At 41.7% G+C, this 9,425-nt stretch overlaps 3 protein-coding genes across 3 annotated transcripts; 2 read left to right on the top strand and 1 right to left on the bottom strand.

Moving 5' to 3' along the window:
* The first annotated feature begins 404 nt into the window (after positions 1–404).
* Positions 405–1,582, top strand: LOC6566009. Its single transcript, XM_032738941.2, has 2 exons — positions 405–766; positions 889–1,582. The coding sequence occupies exons 1-2, from the start codon at positions 496–498 to the stop codon at positions 1,515–1,517; spliced, it is 900 nt and encodes a 299-aa protein (XP_032594832.2). The 5' UTR covers positions 405–495; the 3' UTR covers positions 1,518–1,582.
* A 2,151-nt stretch (positions 1,583–3,733) lies between these two features.
* Positions 3,734–5,212, top strand: LOC6566008 (probable insulin-like peptide 7). Its single transcript, XM_001992388.3, has 3 exons — positions 3,734–3,914; positions 4,695–4,876; positions 4,960–5,212. The coding sequence occupies exons 1-3, from the start codon at positions 3,769–3,771 to the stop codon at positions 5,136–5,138; spliced, it is 507 nt and encodes a 168-aa protein (XP_001992424.1). The 5' UTR covers positions 3,734–3,768; the 3' UTR covers positions 5,139–5,212.
* A 436-nt stretch (positions 5,213–5,648) lies between these two features.
* Positions 5,649–9,224, bottom strand: LOC6566007 (poly(ADP-ribose) glycohydrolase). Its single transcript, XM_001992387.3, has 4 exons — positions 9,100–9,224; positions 8,803–9,051; positions 8,074–8,743; positions 5,649–7,965 (listed from the first exon to the last, which is right to left on the bottom strand). The coding sequence occupies exons 2-4, from the start codon at positions 8,996–8,998 to the stop codon at positions 6,453–6,455; spliced, it is 2,379 nt and encodes a 792-aa protein (XP_001992423.1). The 5' UTR covers positions 8,999–9,051; positions 9,100–9,224; the 3' UTR covers positions 5,649–6,452.
* Positions 9,225–9,425: the final 201 nt, after the last annotated feature.

Genomic DNA, 9,425 nt, shown 5'->3' with positions numbered 1-9,425 from the left:
AAGTAGACATGCAATGATCGACTCTTGGGTACCCTGTGGAGGATGTTTGGCATTGAGTCGAATCAGCCGTGAACATTCTTATTCGTCACTTACCAGCGTCAGTTGCAGTATGCCCTGTGAATTATAGAAAATAAATTTCACTGTATATTGTCTAAATATATATATATGTATAAATGCTTACAATAGTGCTGCGATCCTCTGTCCACCGTTTCGAATGCATATAAACTAGAAAACACATTTGCATATTGATAGCAAAAATATGCCAAATATATATGTATATATATATTGTGATCACACACATCTAGTTAGATAGGTAACACTTTTTAGTGAGTAGTTTCGATTCTATTCTATTCTGGGTGAATGCCAAAAGTCAAATTAATGCCAATAGGTATCACTGTTGGTATCGATATCATCGCGGCTCGCACACAATTCTATATAATTGGAATTAAAGTTCATTTCGGCTCAGTATCAGACGAAAACTTGAAGCAGCCAGACATGGACAGCAAGAATCCCGATATTGTGGAGAACGCTCCCAACAACAAAGAGAAAAGCATTTTACAGCCATTGCATCAGCAACCGCCGGGGAAGGGCGCCATTGAAAAAAAAGCACGCAACATGGCAGCAGATTCAAAAGCCTTAGCAAAAAGTGTAAGCGTAAAAGAGATGGATGATTGCGTTGCTGACGCTTCAACCACGTGCTGTAAGTGCGGCATGTGCTTGCCAATTCCAGGAAATGGCTGTATCTGCAAAACTTGCAAGTTGAAATGTGAGTAGCAAACAATAAAAAAAAAAAACACAAACTATGCAATAAGTTTAATAAAATAATAAAATGTATTAGATTAGAGACACTAATCCCTTTATGCTCTGCTATTGTGGTTTTTTTTACAGGGCACTTTGCCTGCTTGCCACAGATATTTGAGAAGCGTTATAGTTCGAGGCGCGTAGCTGCCCGAAATTGGATGTGCCAAAGCTGCTCGAACGCATCCAGGGCTGGACGCAGGAAGCGGCCAATTGCTGATCAAACGGCTGCTAAAGCAAACCAAATGATGACCAAGAGTGGCGACATTGATTGCACGCCTGCCACGAAGATTGTCGAGGCTTTCGCTGCCAGCGATCAAAACAAGCAGTTAGCCGATGTCCATGTCACTGATGTCGTCGACTCAACGGAGGACAAAGAGAACGTGCCAATTCAGCAGCTGATGCTGGAGCCGAATACCTTTGCTATGCCCGTCAGCAAGCAGGCGCCATTGAAAACCTGGAGCGTTGAGCAGGTATCTAACTTAATCGATCAGATTTCTCCGGGGCACGGAAGCCTCTTCAAGGACCACAACATTAACGGCACTGCATTGATGTCGCTCACAATCGACAAAATCTTGGATGAATGGGATCTTAAGCTTGGTGCGGCGCTTACCCTTTACGAAAAGATTTGTGAAAAGATTTTTGAGTTACAGACGACTGCAAAATCTTCAGATGATGATGATGGTGATGACAAAGAGTTGTTCATTTTGGAGCTTTAAGTTAAGCACAGCTTTAAGTTAATGCGAAATCGGTTCAATGAAGTTTCACATATTTTTTTCATTCATATTATTTTTAATTAAGACAAACTCCCAATTTATGTTTCGATATATCAAATAAAATGTTAAGTAAATTTAATGAATTCTCTAGCGTTTCTTATCGATATTGGGGCAACTGATAAAATTGTCGATACAATGTACCAAACTTGATTTGCGTATGGTAAACGAGTAGACCTAAAGTCCTCTGCTCCTGTAGTCCTTAAGAAGGCGACAGACAGACGGAAAGTGATTAATCGACTCGACTATTGTTGCTGATTAATGCTTGCTTCTCTACCTTACTGTTCCACAATTTTATTAAACCAATTTTTCCCCACTTTATAGATTATAGAAAGGAGAGAGCACTTCCACTTGCCTAACTATTTTTAATTTTTAAGATCTACTGTCATTTGAGTGTGCAAAGCCAACATTAATATTTATAGTATATTTAACAGCTGTGCGAAATTACCTAAAATGTTATTTTTAAACAAAAGATACAGGCTTACTTTATGTGCCAACCGAATGTTTGTGGCCCAGTGTTGCGTTGTTCTATCTTGAAGGGGTCCCAATGCAGCACTGAGCCAGCAACTGTGGCAACACCAAAAGGCAAACAGTTTTCCACTTGGCAACCGAGCTGCTGCGCTGATTTTAGCCACGTAAATTGGCAACATGTGTAAACAGCGACATTATTTAGCTAAGCAATTGCATTAAGTGTGTGGAGAAAACCTAAGAATAAACCGCTCCACTTGACCATACCGACGCCGAACCGTGACTGAAAAACGTGGAAAACTCAATCAAAATCAAATTTAGTTAAAGCAACATTTTCAGCAAATATCTTCTGAAAATATTCGACTGATTCTGCACGATTTTAAAAAACAGAAATACAAACTAGGATATGTGAGAATAAACCCAGTAAGGGTAAAGTTCTATTGCACATGCCAAGATAAAGGATCTCTACACCATCTCCATTTTCGATATGTTTACTAAACCAAATTCTCAATTGATCTTAAGTGCTGAATGTTTTGTGCTTATAGAAGTTAGATCTCAATTTGTGCTTGTTTGATCGAAAATGAATACTTTTTAATACTTTTTCGATCTCTAGATCGAATAATAACAGAACATCAACGTCAGCCAAAATACAAATTTTCAATATTGTACTGAATAATTGATTCGGAATTTGAAAAACTTTTATTACTAAAAGTAGACATTAGATACAAAATGTGTTAATTGCTTGAAATTTAATATATCTAACATATTTTCGGGAGTCTGTATAACAATTTTATACAGTTTTAATAACATTTAGATTTTGGTTTCTAAAAGAATATCTCAAATTTTTGTAAACTTGAATACCGAAATTGGAAAACCTAAAATCAATTGAATGTGCAAAAGGAAATGAGCGCTATAAAATTGGAGCCATCAAAGGTGATACGAGTTTTGGGTTGCAACATTATTGCAACAACTTGCAAACTTGTTGCACTGTGGTTGCTGCACAATTTATGCGAATTTGCTAATGAATAGCTCAGCACACGCAAAACAAAAAAAAAAAAGGTGTTTGGGGAGCAGTGGGGGGCAGGAACGCCAGGAAAGCGTCCTTTTTGTTGCTGATGCGCTGCTGCTGCGCTGCTGCTGATTTTGCTGCTGGACTGTGGTCGGCCAGATTTAACGATGCAAACAACAAATAATCGTAACATGGTCAATTTTATGTTGTTTGTTTATCAGCAGCTGGCAAGCAGGCAGACTGGCAGACAGGTGAGCAGCAGAAGCAACCCGCTTGAGTTCGTGGCAACAATGAGATCGTCCAGTTCGGGTCCAATTTGTGCCTGCTTGGTGGGTGTCCACCAAATAAACAAGACAATAAGCGTCACACGACTAGCCACACGTTGCCGTTGCCGTTGCCGTTGCTCCTCATTAGCCGAGTTAGGTTAACCCAACTTGCATATGAGTGGGCGCAATTTGACCGCTTGTGCGGCTCATGCTCAACTCATTAGTTCAAATAAAGCGCAGCAAAATGGGCGTTTCGTTTAATTATGCAGAGACCGCCGCCAGGTTGGCCGACTCGGTTATATTTCAAAACCGTTGAGCGCAGCCAGCAAGCCGCTCAGTCGCCCAGTGTCCACCGTGCGAGCCACAACATAAGCCAACAAATTGAACACAGCTCCAGGTCAAGTATAACGCAAAAAAAAAAAAAGAAAGGAAATCAGAAGAAAACTAAAAAGGAATGAGCCACCTCGAGGGAGAAACAGTTGCAAGGCCCCGCAACTGGATTCTACGCGGCACCGTTTTAATCCTAACTCTACAGCTTCTGCAGACGCCGAATGCACTGCAGCACACCGAGGAGGGACTCGAGCTGCTCTTTCGCGAGCGGTAAGTCACTGCTAGCCACTTGCTGCCTGCCTGCCTGCCTGCCACACGACATATTCACACACCTATTTCCCACCAAGAAGTTGCCACAACTAGAAATTTGTATTTTTTATTTAATTATTTATGTGTTTGACTTTGTCATCTTTGCCATTAAATAATATTAATAGTTTTTTCAGTTTTCAGAATGTGCATCTCGGTTTTTACATTATGCATATTTCTCCGATTATCAAACAATGTTTTTTCTTATGAAAACCCACTTTTTTCCAAGCTACAAAAATCCGTAAATCTGCAGTTAAATAATTTTATTTTCGGGTTATACGTTATTAAAATCCAAGACTAGACAAGACTAGATTTAACTTAAATAATACTTGATTTAAACTATATTTGATCCATTTCCATGATTGCGAATGTGAATGTGACATTTTCCAACTTTAGCCAACAATAAAACGAAGAAAACTGAGCATAAAATATACCCATATATATATATATATATATTTGTTCTCTTGAACAACAAACCAGCAACTTTATTAATACGATCAACTATTTTGAAAATCTGTATAGATTAAAGAATAACACTAAACAAATCCGTTGCAAATTATCGAGAATTGAGAATCGAGAAACATACCTAAAAAGTAATGAACACTAATCAAATAACTGGGAAATCAGCTGTATTATATACATATTATATGACATAGTTAATAAAATATTAATTATAGTTAATAATGTGTACATAATATGATAATAGAATATGTATATAGAAGTGTATCTAATAATTTTGCACAGTTCACAGTCAGACTGGGAGAACGTTTGGCACCGGGAGGCGCATTCCCGATGCCGAGACAAGCTGGTCCGCCAGCTCTATTGGGCGTGCGAGAAGGACATTTACAGGCTGACGCGACGCAATCGTAAGCGGAGCGGCAACGGGGACGGGGACGAGAACTGGACCAAGCGTACGATGGACAAACGTGAGTAGCCAGCAGATAATCTAGCCTGCATTGATTGATGGATGAAAACCAAAATCAAAATCAAAATCAAAATTCATTCATAGCGTCCATCAATGGTGCGGCTGGGTCCACCTGGCTGCATGTGAATGTTGCCAACATGCTGTTGCGGAGCAGACGAACGGATGCGCCCTCAATTACCAACGAGTGCTGCACAAAGATGGGCTGCACCTGGGAGGAGTACGCCGAATACTGTCCATCCAATAAGCGCCGCAATCACTACTGAGTTCCTTCAATTCGTGTGTGGTTGCGCTGCTATTATAGATTATCATAATAATAATAATAATAATAATAATATCTATTGCCTATACAAAAACTATCTATAAAATAAATGGAGATTTTTTTTTTTTTTTTGCAGTTTCCTTGTCTGTTGCATCGTGTGTAGCTTAATAAAAATGTTATGCCACAGAAATACGTTTTAATTAAACAACAACAAAAAAACACAAGAAAGGTTGTCGCTAATCGAAATTTTAACTTACATTTTGGTGACTGAAGCTGTTAATAATAATTAATGTTAACAATACTATTACCTATATGCAGGGTCTTGACAACTTTCTAGCTTAGCCTAAAAGCTTCTCTTTCAGCCTACACATTCAGTATTATTCAAATTCATTTCAAAATGGCTTAATCAAATTAGAACTTTGAATTGAGTGAAGAGCCAACTGGGAGAAAATTCAGCTTTGGCCTGGTAAAACTAAAATGTAACACTTGGAAAATTCTTTTGAAGACAATACGATCAAAATCCACAGCAAAATTTAATTTCTTGGCACTTAAACTTAAGTTGAGTTTAGAATAAAATATCAAAAAAAAAAAGGGGAAAACAAAAGCTTTGCAACCATTTTACAACAAGTCAAGAGCTGAACTGACTTTAAGCTAAAAGCGACTGTCAAATAAAATGAGATTGTGATTGAAGTCTACATTAGATATTATATTTGGATTATAGTTGTGCTAAACTCAATATCTAATGACCAAATGTGTGTGTGTGTGTGTGTGTGTAACTCTAAGAGCTAGCTAATTATATATTGTTGTTGCTGTTGTTTTTTTCTTGTCATAGATATTAACATTCAAGATCTGCTTGTGCTCTGGCAAACATACAAATTGTTATAACTTTCTTTGATTATAGTCTACAATCGCTTTTGCTAGCTGAAGCTAGTGAACAATGCAACTTGCACAGCTCTCCTTTTATAAGTAATGTTATCTGTTTCAATTAGAACTGTGTCCGACATGCATAAGACGTACATGGTACATGTAATCCTACTCTTAAACACAACCTACATAAATAACTACGATTATATATACATATATATATATATATGTAATGTTAGATAAAAGTTAAATAGATATATATATATATATATATATTAATAAATAGCTGCACTATTTGTGGCGACACCAAACCGACCGAAGCAATTTGCAATCGTACAGCAGCGAAAGAGATGGCAACAGAGTGCAACAGCAAGATTATAATCTATATAAATATGGCTTAGCTATAGATATAACTACATGTATAACTATATATATATATATATAAATATATTGACTAATTGCGGCTATTGCTCGCATCGCCATCCTTGCAATCCTTGCGCGCCTTGCCGCACTTGTCTGTCCCACTGGACGACTGATGCTGCCGCTTGGAGCCATTCGCCTGTCCCTGATCATAGTGCTGATCCAGCATCTCCAGCAGCGTCAACTGACGCTTGCTGCTTGCAGCAGCTCCAGCTGCAACGGTGTTTTCAGCATTGCTGTTACTGATTGTGGTCGTGTTGGTGGTGGTAGTGGTTGAGGTGGTGGTGTTGGTGTTGGTGGTGGTGTTGTTGGTGGAGTTGTTGCTGCTGCTGCTGCTACTGCTGCCGCCACTTTCCAAGCTGGCCGCCAACATCATGGCATTCGCCTGCTCCTGTTCGGCATCAACATCATTATCATCATCGCCATCGTCATCGTCATCGACATCATTATCGAAAAACAGACCATCGCCATTGGTTGGCGAACAATCTGAGATGTCTGCAAATAGATCTGGGCTCTGTTGTGTCCTTGCAGTTGTTGCAGTTGCTGTTGCAGTTGCATCTGTTGTCGTTGTTGTTGTTGTTGCAGCTGGCGTTGGTGTTGATATTGCTGTTGGTTCTTTGGCTGCTTTCTTGTGCTTGTGCAGCTTCTTCAGCTCATCCAGCACAAAGGCGTAGAGTGACTGGCCCTCACCGTCTTTCTTGTAGCGACGCACTACACCGTACAGTTGACGGACGGTGGTGCCATGCGTCCGGAACAGCTGCCAGAGCACGTGCAGATCGTCGCGCAGATGGCGATTGCCAAATGTGTAATAGGCCAGGGGACGGCAATGGTGCGCACAGACCATCATCTGGATGAGCGCTTTGAGGTGCGGATCACCGCCAAATGCGCCACAGCCCCAGTTGCCGGTGGCGACACCCGGCGCCGGTGTGACCAATGCATGCCTGAAGCCAATGGATGCCTTGTTCAGTTCACGCAAAATGAGATCCTCGCGATACTGATGCGATTGCAGTGCCTGGCCAAAGCTGAGTGCATCAATGGCCACAATGGCAGTGTGACGGCGTCTCGAGCTATCATATGGCGTCCGATCCTCATGATTGCCCGCCCAAGCAAAGCTGCCCGCATAGCCGGTGTAGTTGCTAAAACGTTCGCTGCCCACCATCAGCAGCGCCTCCGTTGGCAGCAGGCACTCTGTGAACAGTTTCGATATCAACAGCTCCGGACAGATAACGAAACGTATCTCCTCCTGCACACAGCCCTGTCCGAGAACGCCACCGCCGAGAAACTTATTGGCAAAGTCCACCTGCAGCAGGCCGATGCCCTCGTCCTCGATGGTGCCACCGGCATTTATGTGCATCGGAATGCTCGAGAGGGGTGCACCGCTCAAATACCAATTAACCTCATCCTCCGGCTTGCCGCTGAGCCGCACAAATGTTAGGCAGCCCGTGGGCACATTGCTCGCATCGCGCTCCGTTGGACAGACGCGACGAAAGTAATGGAAAATGCACTTCAGCTTCTCCAGCACAGACGCACCACTCGACTGATACAGCCTGCAACAAATTGAAGATTACACCGATTACACATCGTCATGGAAAAATATACTAACAATAAAAAAAAGAATGTAAATACGACCTGCTCACATCCCAAATTGAAGTTACCTATTGAAATTGATGTCCGGAAAATTGCTGTACTCCGATTTGCGTTTGAGCGTATTGCGACGCGGATATGTGCAGAGGAATGCATTGGCCAGCAGGCAGGAGATTTGCTCCTGGGTCAGTGTTAGGGCAGTTGTCTGATTCTGTTTAAGCAGCGGTATGGGCGCCCTGATCAGCTCCGGGAGACGCAGGGCGAGTCGACTGATTCTCGGCAGCAGATCCTCGAAAAAGCAACGCGACTCGCTCTCGTCCAGGTCCTCGTTGAAGAGCTTGTGCAGCGCCCGAAAGCTCCACTGGCCCTTGTATGTCGTATTGTACGAAAGGATCGCCGCCTGCAACTGTTTGCTATTGCTGATCGGTCGGAGCAGGGCCCGCTCGATCATGCCCCAGCGTGACTCGATCTCCGAGGTGCCATCGTCGGTTTCTACGGGATATTTGCTCTCTGGCGCACATGGCAGACGCACATGCTCCGCATCCCAGCGATGGGTGGCGCGTAGCGAGCGCGGTGGCACATTTGCTGGATCGCGTATGGGATGCCGATGGAGCACCTTATGATTGCCGCTCGGCTGCACAGCACTCAAGTGGTCCAGTTCGAAGGGATGCAATCCCCGATGAACGGCCTCAATCGGCTGACAGCGCCAGTGCCACTGGGGCTCCGTTTCGCTGTCGCTGCCTGCGAGTCGAATAATAGAATAGAATAGTCGAAACAGGTTGCAAATTGGACGAGCTTACCGCATGTGTTGCCCATTGGAGCGTCTGTATCTGTGTGGACATTAGCGGCTGCATCTATTTCCATGCTGCTGCTGCTTCTGCTCTCTTTGTCGCAGTCCATTTGGCTGTCAGCTAGTGCTGCGGAAATATCGATCTTTGTCCACTTCGATGTTACGATGTTTCTTTTGCGAATGATGGCGATGTATCGATAGACCATGTCGAATAACGGCGAATTTTTTAAAGTTGTTGTTTTTCAAATATTTGCTTTGACTACAACTGAAAGATTATAATTATTATAAATATAATTTAATAAATTACCATTTCCACGCTCAAGCACTCCCAAAAACAATTTTTTTCACATATTATCGATAGACTGAAAATGAGCGGCAATTTGCGCGCAGCCAACTTCATGTTAAAGTTGCCAAAACTTTAACCGCCAAACCTTAAACTTTTCAAAAAAAATACACAAACGTTATACAAATTTGTAAATGGTATGTAAATATATGTAGTACATATATACATATACATATATGTAAGTGCTTATCATATAAAGAGAAGACAAGGCAAATATTCTATTGCTTGCAGCATGCAGTTGAGTGAGCTTAATTGTAAATTATTGCACATGCTTATATTTATTTATGTGT

This window comes from Drosophila grimshawi, unplaced genomic scaffold (genome assembly GCF_018153295.1).
Source record: "Drosophila grimshawi isolate 15287-2541.00 unplaced genomic scaffold, ASM1815329v1 contig_848, whole genome shotgun sequence".
NCBI lineage: Eukaryota > Metazoa > Arthropoda > Insecta > Diptera > Drosophilidae > Drosophila > Drosophila grimshawi.
This window is presented reverse-complemented; position numbering and strand designations above follow the sequence as displayed.

Bases quoted from the DNA above. Each gene is read 5' to 3' on its own strand.
- LOC6566009 (XM_032738941.2), top strand. From the start codon at position 496: ATGGACAGCAAGAATCCCGATATTGTGGAGAACGCTCCCAACAACAAA. The intron at 767-888 runs GTGAGTAGCAAA...TTTTTTTTACAG, and splicing joins CAAAACTTGCAAGTTGAAAT to GGCACTTTGCCTGCTTGCCA.
- LOC6566008 (XM_001992388.3), top strand. From the start codon at position 3,769: ATGAGCCACCTCGAGGGAGAAACAGTTGCAAGGCCCCGCAACTGGATT. The intron at 3,915-4,694 runs GTAAGTCACTGC...AATTTTGCACAG, and splicing joins GAGCTGCTCTTTCGCGAGCG to TTCACAGTCAGACTGGGAGA. The intron at 4,877-4,959 runs GTGAGTAGCCAG...ATTCATTCATAG, and splicing joins CAAGCGTACGATGGACAAAC to CGTCCATCAATGGTGCGGCT.
- LOC6566007 (XM_001992387.3), bottom strand. From the start codon at position 8,998: ATGGTCTATCGATACATCGCCATCATTCGCAAAAGAAACATCGTAACA. The intron at 8,744-8,802 runs GTAAGCTCGTCC...TTCGACTCGCAG, and splicing joins TCCAATGGGCAACACATGCG to GCAGCGACAGCGAAACGGAG. The intron at 7,966-8,073 runs GTAACTTCAATT...AATTTGTTGCAG, and splicing joins CCGGACATCAATTTCAATAG to GCTGTATCAGTCGAGTGGTG.